The sequence below is a fragment of the Pagrus pagrus genome (genome assembly GCF_965226575.1).
Source record: "Pagrus pagrus genome assembly, chromosome: 5".
Classification (NCBI taxonomy): Eukaryota; Metazoa; Chordata; class Actinopteri; order Spariformes; family Sparidae; genus Pagrus; species Pagrus pagrus.
In genome coordinates, this window is record NC_140189.1 from 8,590,085 (window position 1) to 8,610,507 (window position 20,423).

At 39.4% G+C, this 20,423-nt stretch overlaps 2 protein-coding genes across 2 annotated transcripts in view; one reads left to right on the forward strand and one right to left on the reverse strand.

The window, feature by feature from the left end:
* The window catches only part of tmem129 (transmembrane protein 129, E3 ubiquitin protein ligase), a 10,545-nt gene extending 7,073 nt beyond the window's left edge, over nucleotides 1-3,472 (reverse strand). Inside the window, exons 1-3 of the mRNA XM_084353076.1 lie at nucleotides 3,051-3,472; nucleotides 2,466-2,524; nucleotides 193-450 (exon numbers count right to left, since the gene is read on the reverse strand). Of these exons, the coding sequence (XP_084209202.1) occupies nucleotides 193-450; nucleotides 2,466-2,524; nucleotides 3,051-3,255 (522 nt within the window). The 5' untranslated portion in view covers nucleotides 3,256-3,472. The remainder of the gene's footprint in view (nucleotides 1-192; nucleotides 451-2,465; nucleotides 2,525-3,050) is intronic.
* A 6,431-nt stretch (nucleotides 3,473-9,903) lies between these two features.
* LOC311257499 (fibroblast growth factor 4-like) lies at nucleotides 9,904-19,735 on the forward strand (the record flags this gene model as incomplete). Its single annotated transcript, XM_084353143.1, has 4 exons — nucleotides 9,904-9,961; nucleotides 13,992-14,207; nucleotides 17,772-17,875; nucleotides 19,549-19,735. The coding sequence occupies 4 exons, from the start codon at nucleotides 9,904-9,906 to the stop codon at nucleotides 19,723-19,725; spliced, it is 555 nt and encodes a 184-aa protein (XP_084209269.1). The 3' UTR covers nucleotides 19,726-19,735.
* Between the last annotated feature and the right edge of the window lie 688 nt (nucleotides 19,736-20,423).

Genomic DNA, 20,423 nt, shown 5'->3' on the forward strand with positions numbered 1-20,423 from the left:
GGTGATGATGACACCTAGTGCTTACAAAAGTAATTACATTGCATTGTAATATGGTCGCTGGCCAGGCTTCATTTAAGCTGTGTAAAAATAAAATAACTGTAAAAGTGTGTTAGGTAGCACATGGCTCCTGGGCTGTAGTTGGGACACCACTGATTTCACTAAACACGAACACACATAAACACACACACTCACCTTTAACACCCAGCTGTCGGTAACAATAACTCTGGCTCCAGGTGCCCCTGTGGCAAACTTATCTATTCGTCTGAACTCATCGTTGACGCTGGTTGCCACAGAGCCCCAACCAGAGTGAGGAGGATGTATGTGGGCCTGCAGGGCCCGGCTGATTGGATGGTTGTGCCAGTGATGGCTGGACCAGTAGATGATGAGCGTCCAGCTGGCCAACTGGAGGCAGAGAGAGAGGAAGAGAAATGCTCTCCAGCTGTCACTCACCTGATGAAAGAAGGATATACGCCAATAAGTCAAAGATTGTTTATTGCTGAGGCAGAAATATTAAAAAATACATATTTCATAAAGCCTTATGTCCCAAAGTTTTGTTTGGATGGTATGTAATGTAAATTGAGTATTACTGTGAATTTAAACAGCGAAAGACTTCAATACACCCAGAGTATGTTGTGAGCCTGTCGCTTTCTTTTGCAAGGTCTAGTATCCCTTGCACAGTGAACAAAAATTTCCACCAAAAAACGAACACTAAAATCTGGTTTGTGTCTTTAATGTGAATGTGTATAATCTGCATTCACTCTGCGTCAAATCACTCTGCAGTAGTCGCAGGCATTTATTGGCTCCAGCTCCGATTGGCTGTGATGAAAACACAACACCCGAGTGGACACGCTATGGTATAACATACATTGTTAAGGATGCTGGAGAGTAAATTATTTTCCATTTCTCTCCTTTCCAGCAGCACTTGTACAGTTAGCATTGAGTTTGAAGGAAAGACTGGAGTAAAAGATATGAAAAAGTAACCACCATCACTGTCAGTGGCCTCTATGTCAGTAACTGATCCTTGTCAGCTGCCTGATCAGTACTGTGCAATTGCAACTCTCAACAGAAATGACAAAGGAGCCAGATGTCTCACTCTTTAGCTACTTCCATCGTCAGCACTGGGAAAAAAATGATGTGTCTCATTCAGAATGTTGTTAAGATGTGATGACATGTTGTGTTCATGTTAATGGGACACCATGAGGTCACATTGACCCTGACCTTTGCCCAACAAAAACTAATCAGTTTATCTTTGAGGCCAAGTTAACCTTTGTACCTGAAATGAGGAGAACTCTGGAATTTGCGTTCCAGAAGGAGAGAGAACTTAAATTCAAACAGATTCTAGAACTGGACTAGAAGTAGTTGAAAAGTGGGTTTTTATATGTGCGTACGTTTTTGACAGCAATTCAGTGACTATGTTTAAATTTACATGTTTAAATATAGTCATTGAATGCTGTTGAGGCAGCGCCTCTGCTGCGCTCTGATACTACCCCCGGGGGCGGATCAGAGCCGCAGCGAGGCAGAGTATCGGCGCATGATTCCTGCACTGAAAGGGCAGTGTGAATGGGGCTATAGTATCAGAGATACATTGATGATGGCCTGTTTTATTAACAACACACGCACTAAGCTCTGGCCGAACATTCTCAGAGCTGAAAACTGCTTTTTGGAAACAGGCCCCTGAACGTCTCATCATTAGTATCAGCTGCAACGACTGCATTTGGAGACAAAACTGTTAGGATATTCTAATAAATGAAATGGACTAAACCTAGTGCACCCTTCACATGGGGGGTGGACGCTGAGAGGTTATTGCTTTGAGGACAGGAAGTAGTCTATAAAAATATTTATTCAGCCAACAAAATGTGTTAAAACAAACAATAACTTTAGTTTCTAAACTAAGACGGGGTCCTCTTGGTTTTTATGCTTTACTCTTTAATGTGCTTTAATGTGTGAAATAATGTAGTGTTAGGTTCTAATGTTATTAGATTAGTTATTACCTCTCCTGTCTGTTAAGGCATTATTCACAGGTGTGTGAATTGACCTGCATGACGCTAAATAATAAGTTAGTTTAGAGATAAGATGGCTCATTATCTACTTCTCCTCATCCTCCCCCTTCCTTCTGTGAAAAAACACAAGAAAATCAGCAGTGGTGTAAAAATTCAAAACGCAAGATTTTCTGAGGGCCTGCTCCTTGCGAGGCCTTAGGCACTTTGTTCTATTATCACCCTTACTGCTGTGCCTTGAATCTTGTGTGTAGATACTCTCCTTTGCTGAATGTGATACTCTGCACCTGCTTACATCTAGTGTAGAATGTACACAAAACTGTCTTTGTTCAACTCCAGAACAAATCTAATCAATCATTACACAATTTACCAAATTGGAGTTATGGGAAATTAAAAAGTCATGGCATGTGTGCAGACTGACACCAAGTGTGTTCTTTAATGTGCAGGATCAGATAGAGACGGGCCAACCTGGAGAATGTATCCCAGGTTTTTTTCTGGAGCAGCAATACACATCCCTATGTAGTAACCTAGAGAGATGAAAAACAATATGGAGGTAAGCAAAGTACACGATTTCACACCACCCTGCCCAATGCACAAACACATGCACACAACTGTACACCGCAGCCTGTGAGGTCTGCTGGTTCCTTGTGTTGTTGGCACACAGCAGTGGCTGTGGGGATAAGTGTTGACTCTTGGCCTTGGGCTGTTCACATCCCTGTGAATGTCCTCGTACACGTCACAAAACTCTGCACCCTCACATTTAAGTTACAGGTAAGTGTTCAACACGCCGATTGTCACACCATTTGTAAACAAAGTTTGGTAATAATCGTTGCCAAAATGTAAACATGGGACTGAAATTTACAAGTTAACACTACCGCTACACCTTCCCGTAAATGATTTAATGATAGATTATCCAACATTGCTCACGTACTGCTGGTAAACTGTGGAGTAACGTTGACTAGCTTGTTCAGTAGTAGTCGGTGTGGTACTGGTAGTATGACATTATGACTCAGTTATATCCACGTCGTTGTGTCTGTGGGAATGTGAGTTTACCTAAAGGCAGTGCAGAGTGTACTAGTACAGTAATGCTGGTCCTCCTGATGTGGTACTGGGTGAATCCCACATCCTCACTGCCCAGCGAGGACGAGAACAAGTTCTGAACGGTTAAACCGGCCGAACGGAACTCGTTTGGCGTAAACACGAAGCAGAAAGCGAACACAATGTAGGCAAAAGTGAAGGTTAACTCTGGGCTCTCCATACTTTATCTACGCTCACTAAAGTTACTTCCGTGTAACCATCGACCTAGTTCTCTTCTTCTTCTTCTTCCGCCGGCGGATTGCAATAAATAGCTTTACCGCCACCAGCTGTACCGGAGTATGAAGAAACATCTCTTTGTGTAACACTAGGCAAATAAATAAATAAATAACAAAAAAGGTCTTAACTCACTAACTTAAGCTACATTCTGGGTGCATCTCATTTACCTAATTGCATCGACATCTCCCTCTCTCACATGAGAATGACACAGGCCTGCAGCTATTTATTAGGCTTGATACAGGCGCGTGGTGTTTATAAACTGCAGGTTGAAAAGAAAACGCGTCACTCTCCAACAGCGACCTCTATGGACAGACAGTATATGGACTTAATGACACTCCTCTTCGGCGCACATAACTTCAAAACAGGACAATGATTTAGTCTCTCCATCAAGGTTTGGTCAGGAGTGGAAACATATTCACATCATTTACTTCAGCAACATTCAAGAACAGTGGCGCCTCCAGAAATGTTTAATAGAGGTGGCCATGGGGCCACTGAAAATCATAACTGAATTTCAGGAATTATATTATGTGATCACCATTATATGAATAAATAAAGCTGCAGATGGTGAATCCAGCCAATAATGGCACCAAAGCCACATTATAGCCAGTGGTGGAAGAAGTATTTAGATCCTTTACTTAAGCAAATGTACCTCAGTATCAGTAGGAAAATGTAGTTAAAGTATTGAAGTAAAAATACTGGTTTGGCCCTTCTGACTGGCATATGATTATATATGACATAATAAGATTATTAATACTGAAGCATTAATGTGCAAGCAGCATTACACTGTTGTTGCTGCTATTGTAAGTACCTCTAAATTCTGCTTTGGTACAGTACTTGAGTAAATGTAGCTCAAGTCAAGTAATTTTATTTGTCCCAGCTTGGGCAATTTGATTGCAGTAGGTGTAAGAAAATTAAAACATTACTGTACATGAAACCGTCACACATACAACAGATCACAGCCATCACATAAAAACAACAGGCAGTTCAAGTGAGTCTCAGCCACAGTGAGGAATCACCAACATCAACATCATCTTCAACATCACCATCAACATCATCATCACCATCACCACCACCACAACATCATCGACCCTGTTCCAACAGGTTGAGTACCCTAATAGAGGAGGGGATGAATGAATGTTTGAACCTGTTCTTTTTCCCCTTAGGGGCACATAGACGCACACCAGATGGGAGCCAGACATACTCAGGGCTAAGAGGATGGGTACTATCCAGACAAATACTCATGGCTTTCCTCTGTACTTGCGTATTAAACAGACAATTCAAATCAACAAACCGAGTCCCCACAATTTTACTAGCAGCCTTCACGATGCCCTGTAGGGCATTTTTCTGTTTCGTACCAAGGTTGCCATACCAGCAAATTATAGAAAAGGAAACAACAGATTCAATAAAAGATCTGTAGAACAGAGTCATCAAAGTCTTGTCCACGTGAAATTTGGCAAATTTTCTTAAGCAGAAAAGACGCTGCTGACCTTTCTTACACAGCGCTTCTGTATTGAGGTCAAGCCCTGAGGAGAGCCGGTGGATGTAGTCAACTCCCCAGAGTTGCGTTCACCCTCACTTTCTGGGATCTGCCCGTAAGAAAATCGAGCACCCATCCCACAAGGCCCAGATCTACACCAAAATTATCAATCAATTTCTCTACCAACACGTGTGGCTGGATCGTGTTGAAGGCCGAGGAAAAATCGACAAATAGTAGCCTGGCGTGGGTCTTATTGTTTTCTAGATGTTTCAGTACATGGTTCAGCAAGGTGAGTGAAGCATCCTGAACACCCCTCTTGGCCCTATAGGCAAACTGAACAGGGTCTAAAAGATGCTCTGTCCTAGCTAGGAGCTCCTTTTTGATCAGTAGCTCAAAAGATTTCACAATTAAAGAAGTTAAGGGCACGGGCCTGAAGTCTTTTAAAACCTTGGGGTGAGTACCTTTGGCCACAGGCACTAACGTGGACTGTTTCCACAACAGTGGCACCTTCTGCTGAATGACAGACTGCTGAAAAATATAATAAAAAATAAGGCCTAATTGTTCTGCGCAAACAGTAAGCAGGCGGCTGCAGATTCTGTCTGGGCCTGGACTCTTCCTTGGCTTACAGCTTTTAAAACATTTTACCACACTATCCTCATCAAAGGAGGGGGAAAAAGAAGGTGCGGTCATGAGACTTTTTCTAGCTTACTTAGTTACTCAACCACTGATTATAACTTTAAACATTCTTAAGACAAACTACAAGAGTAATTACACCTGCATTCTTGAACAAAACATATATTCAGTGAACAATTGGGTTTGAAACTATTAATTACAAAACGGGATGGAAAATGGAGAGTGTTTTAATTGACTAATGTATTACAAGCAGGCTGACATTGGAAATGTTCGTCATCGGTTGTAGAAATCCAAGCTTACATCAGATAGCATCAAAGAATGAATACCTGTACACATAAAGGTGCAATCTGATCCAGCAGCTGGAAATAGGTGATTGTTACATTTGGAGTTTAACAATGCAAACTGAAAATGGAATGGCTGTCTGAACTGTATCCAAATCCTAAGAGTAGATCTAACTACCGGGCTAGAGGTGAACTGCAACAGGGAGAGGAAGCCGTGCTGTAATCAGTGCAGAGAGTGAACTGATACTGACACACAAAATTTAGCCTCAGCAACACAACAATCTGTCTCTGGAGCCTGAAACCAGAAGACAATTTTGTGCAATAGTAACGCATCAAATCTGGGAGGGCGAGCCCACCCTTTTGCCTTTGCCTCTCAAGGAATTCCCTTATGCAGTGTTGTGTTTCCATTTTCATTTTCCATATTAATGAAATACAATGTATAGATCTCTTTCCATGTGTTTATTAGTTTCTTCACAGCTCCGTGAAAATCAACATTGTATGTATGACTTACAAAATAGTTGGATAAAATAAATTGGTCGTAAATCATATAATATGGGAGCATATTATTCTCACAAATGATATAATACAACTTAAACTATAAGATGAGAACACATCATTTAACACGCAGTCTTGGAAGAAGGCGGAAGAAGGACTTTGGAAACTGGAAGACATCAGAACAGATACAGCAAACTAGGCATTGCGTCCATTTTATTACATTTAATCCTACAAGCTAAAGGAATAGATAAAGGGCACCCCAGCGTTGGAGATCTAATTTCAAGTAAGTGGTAATTTTTTTCAAGTATGGGTGTAACATTGGCTTTAAACAAGTCAGTATAGGATGGGTTGATATTGATTCCTAGGTACTTCCCAGGAATCCTGAATTCGAGATACAAAAGGGCAAGTCTGAATCTGAGATTTGTACAGCCTTGTTACTAATAGGGAAATGCTTTTCATGAAGTTAAGTTTATAGCCTGAAAACCTACCAAAGTGAACCGATATCCTCAAAACTTCAGGTGCACAGGACAGTGGATCTTTAATCTTAATATTAAGTATATCAAAAGATCATCTGCAAAACAGAAACCTTATACTTAAACTGCTTTGTGGGAAATTTCTCTTTATTTTGATGAGTGAAGGATCTGTTTAGTTATCAGACTGTGAACACCATCAGATCGACATGCCCTCACTCCACGCCGCCTGCTTATCCATTCACAAAGATGCTGGTTTGCCTCTGCTGTGCCACTGATACTACCTCTGGAGGCACAACGAAATTTCACCCCTCGCCTCATCTGAAACTTTCACACAGAGGATGATGCGGAGAATTGGCGCAGGATCCCCGCACTCAAAGGGCAGTGTGAATGTGGCTACTGATGAACTGTGACGTTCTTAACTTTACTGACAGAGATTCTATGGCTAAAATTAACAGCAAAGGACTCAGAGGGCAACCCTGCCATGTTCCCCTGCATAGAGGGATCTATTGTGAACATGATTTCTTAGTAATTACAACTGCTTTTGGGGATGAATACAGAAATCTGTATGAATTCCCCAGCCATATTACTATAACTTCCATGCAGTACTGTTTAAAAAACAAAAAGCTGAGGCATAATATTGATGACCTCATGGTAGATAATCTTTAAATACGCTCGGTCCGTGATCATATTTGTATTTAAAGTATTTGGTTTGAATATTTCATTGGGTGGGGGGTGGTTACAAGATGCATGAACTATTATGCTTTTCAGCAGAAATGATCATCATTGTTCTGTATATAATTTTTCTGATATTTCATCAAAAAATCCTCACGCAGTGGTTGATGATAAAAGAGATGCAATAAGTTTATAAAAGTGTGTTCACAAACATCCTCTGTCTATCTCGGGAGGTGACGGAGGCCAAACATATCATGAGCATTACAGTGCATCTCTTTGTTCTTATTCAGTGGACATCCCAACAGGTCTCCCAGCCCCCCACACAATTTTGTCAGTGTGCGTCCACAGACACAAAGATCTTGAGAGCTGCCATTTTGTTTATGTATAATAATATCGGAGGTTAAAAAACCATGTTTCACTGCTCTAGGCGCAGCAGCTTGGGAGGTGACGGGAGGCAGGGTGATGACACGCAACAAGAGACCACAGGTCGGGCTCTAACCGTGGGCCTCTACAGGTTGTCAGTATATGAGTCACACGCTCTACCAACTGCGCTACTGGGGTGCATCAGAGAAAAACATTTTAATCAGAACATAAAGATCTTCATTGCCTGATTTCATGCGCTTAAACACACTAAATAAACACGTTCTTCATTTTCTTGACTGAATAAACAAATGGTCCATTTCACAATATTATACGTATAGTATATTCTCAAATTAGAACTATTGATGGTTTAATGTGTTCATAGCTTTAGGGCTGCAGCAGGTAAAGGATGAACTAATTTTAATAACTGTATATACAGCTGGGTGGCTTAACCTATAATAATATAACCTAGCTACAACTTTAGATTATTGATATAAAATATAAATAAAAAGATCTAAGTAAATTAACCAGTAGGGCTAATGCTAACTAAACTAGCTAAAGCTTTAAAATAAATGTACTGAAATAAAAGTGTAACATTTGCCACTGAGATATAATGGAGTAGAAGAATATGTGTATAGGTTTAAAGAGTATCTATCCTGTATATGTTTTTTGTGAGGGAACCGCCATCTCATTTTGACAACCTGCAATTGAATGAATGGGCGTGGAATCTAGACACACCCCCGGGAGGGGATGTTATTGTAGCTGTCACAGGAAGATTATGGACATTAAGTGACATAAATGGCCAAATCTGAGGTATACAGATCCTGTGAGTTTTGTTTACCGTTACACCCCTTATGGGAGTTAAAATATATATTAAATAAATTAGGGTCTGCCTTTACAGACAGAACAGAACAATTTATATAGTTTTTAAAATTATAGGGCAATGACTGTGTCATTTCAGTGGAGAACAGCATGGCTCAGATAATTATCAATGTTAACAGCTTTTCTTATAGTCTACTGGAAAGTAAGGATGTAGGATGAAGTATGACGCTCTCCCTCCTGTCTGTAACTTCTGCTTCTGCTCGGAAGCATACAGATCGCTCAAGCGTAAAGACACATTGCAAACAACATAGTGATTCATACCAACAAATGTTGGCCTATCTAGTCTGCATATAATACAGCAACGGTGGAGGATTGATATCATGTGACATGTGGTGCGTCAGAGCGCTGCTCATGTAGGGCTCTTTGCAGGGCTCAGAAAGAGAGACGGAGACAATGATAGCTCATGTGTGTACACATGTGAAGGACTAGTCTCATCACTGGGAGAAAACCCCATAGTTGTGACGTAGGTAACCTATTATCAACATTTTCTCTGACATCAAACCTTGTCAACAGACTCTCCTCCAAGCCATGTGGGAGGAATTGTGACACTGCCTAGAAAAAATCTGAGAATCTTGGGTCACAGATGTTTATTCTTGGTAATGCTTAATAGGTTTTCTCATTCACCTCCTGTGTTTTTATCTCCAAACAAGGCCTCAACTCTGTAACCCTAATCGCATTTGGCAAGTGGGATCCTATGGCTCACCACTGCATAAGCAAGAGCCCACATGTAGAGACAAGGAAGAACATTTATTTACACCTTTTTTCATGTATGTTGAACAAAGTTTAGACTGATTTAGAAATCATATACTTTTGCTTCTTTCTCTTAGCCAGACTAAAGTTTAGTTCTAAAATTCTTTCGTAATAGCTGAACAGCCATTTTTCATCGCCAGTTCCTTCTCCTGATGTCAGTGGCCATCCTAGACTTTTGATATTACTTGTACAACAGTTAGTAAACATACTACATTGGGGGACAAAGGGGCTCTGTAATGGAGTAGTCAAATTTTTCGTGAGCTCTGCTGTTTTTTTCCAAAAACATTATTGAAACTACTGCACAAGTTTTTATTTTGTCTTTGAACTTTGAGTAAACCCATCAGTGTATGTATGGTTATCTTATTATCTGATCATGAAACCTAAAAAGGACGAAGAGCCTCAGAAGCCATCGATGGATGTTAGCCTGACTGCGATGACATGATAATGGCTGCCATTAACGCTCAAGGTGCGGCGCTAAGTCTCCAAACTTCTGGACGACATGAAAAGATCTATGGAGGGAAGTTTTGTTGACATTGGATCATGTTTAACTACCCTACAGAAAGAGCACCATGAAGCAGAGCAGCGTATGGATACAGGGCTTAGACAAGGCTGTCACAGCGATGCATGGTCAGATAACCTCACCTGATCTACCTGCAAGGAGCTACAGGTGGCTAACAAGGCGCTAAAGGCCAAGTTGAACCAAGTTGGCCGCTCACGGCGGCTAAATATAAGAGTAGTTGGTGTCAAAGAAAGGAGGGCAGTAGTATGAATAATTGAAGTTATAGGATTACAAAACTGTGACAAATTGAATCTAAGCAAGCCGTGTAAAACGCACTGTAGGCATTAATCTCAATCAAGAGAGTCCCAAACAAGCTAATATGACATAGTGGCCACACAATGTCACAGGATGCATAGTGGCCTAAAAACACTGTTAAGCATAAGCTTACATTGTGAAAGAAGTGGTTGTAAAATTGGTGGGGAAATAGTTTTGAGCGTCACAGCCTCCACAAAATGCCTCATTTCACTTTCAGAATTGAATGCAATCGGTCCAACACAATTTTGAGCAGAGGTTGGTAGAGAAGCCAAAAACTGAACCAGTGTAAGTTAAAGTATCGTTACTTTTCATAGTTACTGCAGGAGAAGTAAAAGTAGTCATCTATCGATAAATAACTTCCTAAGTAAGAGTAAAAAAGTCCTAACTAAAAAAATACTTGAGTAGTGAGTAACTTATTTAGTAATTTAAAAACAAAACAAAACAAAACAAAACAAAACACAATGCCACACTTCTGTCTTTTCCCCGAGTCTTATTTGTTGTGGATCTGACTGGAATTATTTGAACTGCTGATGGTCTTCATCAGGTAAAGAAGTGAACTGTATTTATTTGTGACACAATAACAAATCATCATCTACTGATTAGATAACCTGCCACATTTACACCAGGACAATTTTCTCAGTCCGTATCTCTATACAAGTATGATCACAAATGATTACATTATTATACACTATTATAAATAAAGTTTCTTGTTACATTGTTGTCTCCTATTTTGTATTATGATTTGGAAATAAATCAGCAAATCTTGTGTATAATAGACTGTGTTTGTGTGAAATAATATAAAACATAAAGAATATCCACGTTAGTTACCTTAAAGTTCAATCATTCCAGTACAGATGTCTCAGTTTCCATCACAATCCAGTGTGAACCCCCATATCCAGGTCCGTCCAATCACGAAGACAATAAGACTACAGAGGTGCTTAGATTACTTTTTTAGGTGAATGAGGAGATAATGCTGTACCTTGATATTTCATCATGGTATACTGAATAGAGGTGTGTTCACTTCTTTACTTAGACCTTAAGAAGACCAACTGCGGTTAAAACATTATATCAGTCATGTCCACATGAGAAAAGTGGTTGTCTTTTTGTGTGTGAATAATTTGTCTCTAATGTTTTGTCTTTTTTCATCAGGTTATACCAACAAGCATGGCTAATTAAATGCATTGCATTGTAGCAGACCAAACACTGGAACGCACAAAGAAATTTGTCTTTCATAAACATTTTGATGGTTTAATCAAAAGGCTCTTTGTGCACATAGACACACACAGACCCAATGACCTCTGACCTTAGGATGTCAAGAAAGACAAGAAACAGAAATGCCTTGTCCCACCAACCACGGACTTCACATCCTCATCCTTTCTTCAAACCTATCAAGAGTCATAAACATACCACATTTCTCACTAAGTTAGTTCCTCTCTTCTTTCTCCTTCTATTCACCTAAAGTGTTCAGAACGATCAGCTTGAATGTGTAAATATATACAGCTTGTGTTTCAGAGCATGAGCTCTAACTGCTTCAAAATCCACTAATTTACAGGATTCTGCTATCTAATGAGTTTTAACACAATGATATAATGTTATGTTAACCAGTATGATTTACATATGATGACTTCTATTATCATTTATTATTTTAGATGTTGTTCACTGTTACATAATCCTAAGATACAGATAAGAACATGTTTGTTATGTTACTTGTTACTCTGTGTTATTTGAATAATTCATCTTACAAGCTCTTAGTGCTAAGATTGTCTTTGTTTAACACTTAAAAGAAACAGACACAATTTAATATACAAAGGAAAACTTAATAACCAAAACACATGGTATGGTATGTTTGTAAAACAATAAAATAAATAAATAAATAAATGATATACCTTTCAAGAGTAGCAGTCTTCTCCATTAATCAGAGACATGCAGATGACTAGAATCTTACTCCTCGGCTGAAATGCCTAAGGAATACTCACTCAATTCACAGTCCCTCAAAAAACATGGAGAATCTTACATATATATAAATATATAATTTAGCAACACCCTAATGTAATACCATGAGCTAAAACAAACATTTCATGATTACATAGTTTCCCTATTCTCTAAAATCATGCTTTCAAAACACAGTTTGTAGTAAAAAGGTGGCCTGCCAGTTCAAACAGCAAAGAAAGGCTGGCCTCAGCTGCTCCCTCGGGTGTGTCTCAGGTAAGATTTCCACCCCTTTTTACAGACTCTGCCCCTTTCCTGGCTCCTAGTGCTAGGCTTCCTGTTCCCTGCCCTTCCACATACAGTACATTGTTGTTATATATATATATATATATGCTGTATCAATGTTCAAGGTTCATTTATCTCATTCTGTTTTGTCATTCTCAATTCAATCCCCAGAATAAATGTGTGCTATAGTCACAGTCAAAAGTTTACATCCACTTGTAAAGAACATGTGTTTCATGGCAGACTTCAGTTCCAATGATTTCTACAGCTCTCATTTTTCTGTGATGGAACGAGAGGAACACATACTACTTAGTCACAAAAAACATTCATGGAGTTTGGTTCAATAATTAATTTATTATAGGTCTTCTGAAAATGTGACAAATCTGACAGCCATCCACAAGCTTCTGGTTGACCTCTTGCTGAAGTTTTAACCACTCCTCTTGACAGATTCGGTGAAGTTCAACTAAATTTGTTTGCTTCCTGGCATGAACTTGTTTCTTCAACACAGTCCAGATGTTCTCAATGGGGTTCAAGTCAATATTTGGGAAGACCATTCAAAAACCTAGGGCTTCTTTCTTGTACGGCAGCCTCTCAGCTCATGTTGATGCAAAACACACTTGACTGTGGACACTGTCACCTGTCTTCCAGCAGCTTCTAATTCATGGCAGCCTCTCTTTTTGGTGGTTTTTGGTTGACTCTTGTTGATTGTGGCAGAAACACAACTGTGCCATGCACTTTATACTTACAAACAGTTTGCACAGTTGATCTTGGGACCTGTAACTGCTTTGAAATGGCTCTAAGTGATTTTCCTGACTTGTTCAAATCAATTATGTTCTCTTTCAGATCAATCCTCTTAGATCCTTGATCAGACATTTCTAGCTTCCATTAATTGGCACACAACCTCTTGTTTTCTCATGATAGCGGGTTAATGTATCTTGTTATTTCGGGATAACAAAGCTCGTCTTCTCAAGCTCCTGTAATATATACATATACATACTGTGTACACCTACATATTGGTGACATGGTGAACTTTGGCCATTGGGCTCTGACGTAGTCAAATCTACTTACAATCTCTTTATTCATTACAGAGAATTAATAATGGGATAGTTTATGTTTCTGTTTTCTTGCGTGTTACTCTATGTTTTCTGTCACTATGTGTTTTATGTGTTTCTCAGTTTGTGTGCCTCTACAGCATCTGTGACTCACAGACAAACAAGACAGCAGGTGGTGTGTGATGTAATATGGGGCACATATAAGTGTGTTGTCTGTCTGCTGAACCTAGGGAGGAAGCAAAACTGGAGAACAGGAGACAAATAACTTGCAAATGGGACCCCTCGGTTCAGTTGTTAGAGATGTCTCAATATGCATACTGAAACTTTTCTCTGGGCTTTAAAGAGTGCAGAAGTTGAGACATTTTCTTCCTGGTGTATCTCTGCGAGACTGAAGCTGTAAAGATTCTATGACTCTTTCTGTACATACTAAGTCAACATTTAGTTGGGATTATAAATACACATTAGTTGTGTGCCTCTGCGATTCCTGCGACTGGCACACAGAGGATGTCATCATCAAGGTCCAAACTACCTCTGCTCTTGTATGGGATCCTTCTATGTAGCTTCTTTGCTCCTCTCCCAGTCATCAGCAGTAAGAGACAAACCCTGCGTAATGCCGGGTCATTGCTTTGGGCCAGCAGCAGCTCTTGGGACAAAAGGGAGGTGACAGCAAGAGATGGAGAATACCTGCTGGGGATAAAGAGACTAAGAAGGCTTTACTGTAATGTTGGCATCGGCTTCCACATTCAGGTTTTACCAAATGGGAAGATCACAGGCGTGCATAATGAAAACAGATACAGTAAGTTTTTTGACATTCCCTGTTTATATCCATGTACATCAGGAAAGTAACTGGTCATAGCCAGCTTGTGTCCAAATGATTTTATGTTAAGAAAAGTGAAAATATCAAGACTTCAGTAACTTGAGAGAGAATTTAAATCAAATAAGGGCCATGCAACCAATGATTCATGAGTGGATTATGAAAAACTGACCAATCACACGGTTGCTTTGCGAGTCATGTTGGCGTTGTTCCTGTAACATCATAATCAGTGTTGCTCCAGTACCATCATTTCAACTCACGAGACAAACGACGACGACAACTGCATTTGTAACATATTTTTATATTGTTCACTTATTAATTTCTTCTTATTAATTTTTTTCTTTTCAGTTTTCTGTCTCTTTTTGGTTAGGTTTAGGGAACTGAAAAACTTGCAACAAAAATACTTGGCTAAGTTCAGAAAAACATGGTTTGGGTTCAAATAGCCCCTTTCACAGCATTAAACATGTGTCTGAAAGGATTACTACTCCCACATGTTAACTTTTCCGGTCTTCTTCCCCGAGTTGCTTAGCTATGACATTACAAAAATGTGATTGGTCGGTTTCAATGATGGAGCAACATTAATTACGATGTTCCAGGAACAAGAATGTCAGATTGTGCTTCAAACTTATCCAGGGTATCTGTGGACGTTATTCATTTATGATTCTGCATAGGCATGCTATCTTAATAACCTCTTATTCTCTTATTATAGTCATGAAAAAGTTTCAGAGCGACAGCGAACGTCCATGTAACCATAGCAACCCAATGTTCCTCTCGCCGCTGAGAGACGCTGATGCTTGGCTGTCTGTGCACTTTTTGTGCAGTTATCAGCAATACAATTTAAAAAACTTGCCGTGAAAAAATAGATGTGCAGCATGAGAGCATGTGTAAATTAGCTGAGTCTAAATGTTGATGTGTGAGAGTTAGCAGCACTGGAAAAAACAAAAGCTGTAAATATATTTCATTTATGGACTGGTTGAAAACTGTCAGTATAAGAGTTAGGGAATCACACACTGATATACTTCTTACTTTATTATTTTATAGTTAATGATACTGTAACACTTTAACCTTTAACATTTCCCTTAGATAGGGAATCTATGCTGCTGATCCTAGGTTCAGTATCTAAAGGAATAATATTACAATATGCAACCAAAGAAATTCATCAATAAGAAAAAAAAACTGAACAGAGAAAACATTCGATACTAGTTCTTATTCTTAACTATCTTTGGTTTTCCCACATTGAACTTCTTACTTTCCTTTAAGGTTATCAGCTTTAAATAAGTCTTGGGTTTCTATCACTGAACCATGGTCCTCTTTAAACATACCAGTTATCCTCAGTTTTGGATCCAGCAAAAATGTAATGTCAGGAAAAGGTGCAAATAAAAGTGATTAGTTCACTTTCCTTTGATTTGGTTCCTCCCCATGGAACAGTAAAATATTCAGTGTTCAGACGAGATGAAGTTATTCAAAGCCCAATGACAATCCGAACGGAAGACTAAGCAGCTCCACATTGTCAACAGAAAGATCTGGAGAATCAGATCAGGATACTGTCCACAATTGCCTGTTCACACATGCAGCACACACCACGCCTGGGTAGTAGGCTACAGACTGCTCTGTAATGATGACTGTTTTTTTGCATTGATATTAATACTATGCATTTGGACATATCTGCAATGTGGATGAAAGAGTGGAAAATAATAGACAGGCAAGCAGAGAAGAGTAAGCTAAACTCCGTCCACAAAGATCCCACCGTAAAAAGAAAGCTGCAGAATGTTGGATCTGTGTCCAGCAGCAGCGTGAACGAGAAAAGCACGAGAGACTGAGCGGGGAAATACTCTGGGCAGATGTTTTGCAGAACTTGGACAATGAGCAGTTAAACACCATTTTCACGTGTCCCTGTGTACATTTGGATATGTGTTACAGCTGATTAAACCAGCGCTGACACAGAAGCTAACACGTCATCGACACCCCCACTGGATAAAACCAGAGTTACAGTGCATGTGTGAAAGGGACTATATGGCATGAAAACAAATGCCACACATTAAAAACTGACAGCACACAACAATACACTAATGAAACAGCCTTGAGCCTTCCAGTTGCTTCAAGTCTTGGCGTCTTCCTTGCACGACAGCATGGACTGAGGTGTGCACCTCCCTCACTCCACCAGCCTGAACCAAATGTCTCAGCCTGTGTAGATCTATAACTGCAGACCCCACTAGGTGGTGCACCTCCTCTTTTCCTGCTCAGTGCCATCTGCCATACTTTATTTTATTTTAAGCTAGCTAGTACTAATGAAACGTCTTTATACAACACGGTATTGTTTTTAATGATATAAAAGACGGCATACCTCTATAGTGGGATTTCTTTCCCTCCTCCTCTTCTCTCCCTTTTCTAAGTTGCTCACCTGAAGGCTCGGACCTTGACATGTAGAAGCAGAGAGCTATGAGCTGCCTCTTGACCTCTGTCAGTCAGGCCTGCTGCTCTCTCCTCTGACCTGATGCACCCCCACTTTCAGCTCAGTCAGAGCTCACGTGAACAACAGGGAGGCAGAGTGTCTTATTCTTTCTTTCTATCTTTGTTCATTTGTTCACAGTACTTGCGTGTTACTCTATATTTTCTGTCACTGTGTGTATCATGTGTTTCTCAGTTTGTGTGCTTCTAGAGTATCTGACTAACAGACAAACAAGACAGGGTGTAAAGGTCTGACCATACTGAAAATGGTTATTGTTGTTCTTTTGTTGTTATTCTTAGCAAAGAGGGGCTTTCTCAGTGTGAAATCATGCCCTCATGGTTAATGCTTCGTCCTCACTGACTGCTTGTTTAGTGTATGGCTGCTTTTGCTGAGCTGTCTGTTTACATGGAGTTTACAGGTCTATTTTTGCAGAGAACCGCATGTGACGCTAGCAGTGTGGCTGCACTAACCTGTTAACATGGACGCTGAAATGAAAACAAGATTGTCATCTAATTCTGTGAATCTGAGCATTAAAAAGTCACATTTTTAAAGTGTTCTCTTAAATCATTCTATTTGCTACATTTAAAGAGGAAGTGCATCGCTGTCTCTACCTCACCTGTCATGCAGTTTCCACAAACTCTTTCCTCTGTTGGATATTTTGCCAATTTGTGTTCACCGTTTAGGGCGTGAATATGCATCATTTGTAAAGGTAATAATTTGGTTTACCCCCCAAAACACTTCCTTTTTCCACTTCAATCATTGGATCATTCCATATCAACTAACTAACTAACTTAGGCCCTCCCAATTCATGTCATGGATTGTATTGAAAAAAATCAATCCAGTGAAATTGGAGCATTTGGTGAGGCTTACACATACACATACAAATAATCACAAAAATGACTTAAATGATGCTTTAAAGTGTAAAAAATATCTTCAGTGTATCATCTGTGCAATCTCACTAACTGAATACATTAGCATTAATCAGTCACTTTCTGCTTTTCCTGTTTTATTAACTATCATTACTGTTCCCTTTTGGTCAGCTTTTCCTTTTTTGATGTATTGTATCTGCTGCTGATCATGTTCATGTTTCATCCCAGGCCTTCTAGAAATTTCCCCAGTGGAGAGAGGAGTGGTGACGCTATATGGCGTGAGGAGCGGTCTGTTCATTGCCATGAGCGACAAAGGGAAACTCTATGGTTCGGTAAGAACTGGTCATGGCTTACTAATTTGATGACTCAGTGTTTGATAATAACTTAGATTATCATTGGTTCTGCAAAGCTTTTTGTGCAGATGTTTATTGATTCTGGTGTCAAACTGCATCATCTTCATGCCAGAATGTGCCTGGTGAGGGTCACTGATTCCTACATGTCTTAGTGCTGTAGCACAGGTGGGGTACTTTATACTGTACTGTAAACTGCTGCTGGCGTCAAATGTCAAGATGTTCTCACTCCCAACTCAAATAGAGCAGCTTGGTCAGTCTCTACTCACGCTGAGGTCATGTCCGAGGTATTTTTTTCTCGGTCTTTGATATCTTCATATATATATTTGGTTACACTTTATAATATCTGTCATATCATTAAAATAAACAATTATATATGATACAAAAAATGCAAATTTATAGTTAATGAAAATTTTGTTCATAGTTTTTTCACTGTTAAAAGCAATGAAATGCTTTATAAACTATTTATTAGCAACTGTTTATTGGAAAGTTGATGTTCATAATACTGAGAAAATGGTTAATAAATACTGTGTAGTTCATTTATAAACTTTATTTGGATGGCCATTAGAGAGTTGCAACTGATGTTTTTAACCTTTGCAATTGATGTATAATGAATTACTTAACTAAATCTAATAAGCTATAAATGTATCATTTATTAATGATGGTTATGATAAAGTGTTACTGACATCAGTAAGTTTAATACATTTATGTCAAAATTGGCCATATTTGTTACTTTTCTTCTTCTTCTGTTAGAATTTGAGTCCAATTTTCATCTCTTTGCTGGCACTGATATTACTTTATAAAACAATTATTGGTTCACTCAAAATGCAGAGAAATGCACAGATTTATAGTCTTCAAAGTGTTCCCGATGGATGTGCTGGGTCGGGGGACATGACCTCAGTATTTCTACAGTTCTGGCTACAGCCCTGCTACCTACCCCTCTAGTTTCAGTTTTGTATGTGATGGGTCAAATTAGCAATAATACTTAATACACAACATCCTGTTACACTTTAAAAATAAATCTTGCTGACAAACGCTTCACATATTATGACATAGTATGACGTTTTCACTGTTAGGCACAAAAACTACTTCGTTAGGTTCAGGAAGAGATCATAGTTGGGGTAATATAACTACATTAAGTCTTGTAACGTAAGTTACATAAGTGACGCAGGGCATGATATGTGACATACGTCACACCTCTCGTGTGACATAAGTAACGTAAGTTACATCACTTAAGTACATTGACTTACTTATGTTACATAAATTAACAACACATCACTCTTGATCTCAAACCGGACGCAAACCCTGTAAAACACAGCAATTAATTAAATAAACTATTTTAATTAAACACTTCCCATCCAACCTGTGCATTAAATCAGTCTGTACTATATCTATGAATGGATGAGTGCCAGTGTGTGTTCACTACCTACCTACCTACCTACCTACATACATACATACATACATACATAATGAATTTATTACAGGTCTCCTGAAAATGTGTTGGTTAAATGTTTGGTTAAATGTCTCTTGGCCATTTCCACCTCAGTTAGCTGCTCTTGATAGCCATCCACAAGCTTCTGGTAGCTGAATTTTTAGCCACTCCTCTTGACAGAATCGGTGAATTCAGCTAAATGTGTTATCCTCCTTTTCCTCAGGGCCACTACAATGATGAATCCAAGTTCAAGGAGAATCTCCTGGCCAACAACTATAATGCTTATGAGTCAGCTGTCTACCCTGGCATGTACATTGGCCTCAGCAAAACTGGCAAAACCAAGAGAGGCAACCGGGTCACACCCTCTATGACCATGACACACTTTCTTCCCAGGATATGAAGTTTAATATCAAAACTCTCAACAGTACAGAACCAAGTCAAGACCACTGTTGGGTCAGGATGAGGGTTAGGAAATGTTGGACTACTCATGTTCTCCTATAACACAATGGACCAGAGTGGAAACCTGTCGGCAATGTTTGCATGAACTAATGTGTGGCATTAACATGGCTGCGGATGAAGACCAAGATGGACAAACTTGCAAAATACAAAACAGTGTCAGTGTTAACATTGCTATCAGCACAATTGGGCTCCTTACAAATATTAAGGGGCAAGGGAAATACTGTGTCCTCCTCCACAATCCCTGATTCTTTCGGTGGTATTATCTCCAGTGGAGATGGTATTATTGTGTCATCACATGCATCACACACATAATGTTTGAGTTTTCACTTTCAACTATGGTCAGATAATTCAAATAATAGCTGGTAATATTTTTAATACATTTCCAGGAAACTTCCAAGTAGTTTCTGCTTCACTTCTGCTGATCATGACATTTCCATTTTCATTTAGTTCCTGCCCGACTTCGGCAGGTCAGTAAACTGAAGTATGTTTTGTAACCACTTACGTTCTCGCCAATTCAACAGTCAGCAATCAGGCTCTCTCTCTCTCTCTCTCTCTCAAAGAGGAGGAATATTTTAAAATAGGAAATTGGCTTGATTCTTGATTAACAAGTTGTACTTGTTGGAAACTAGCATTTATGGT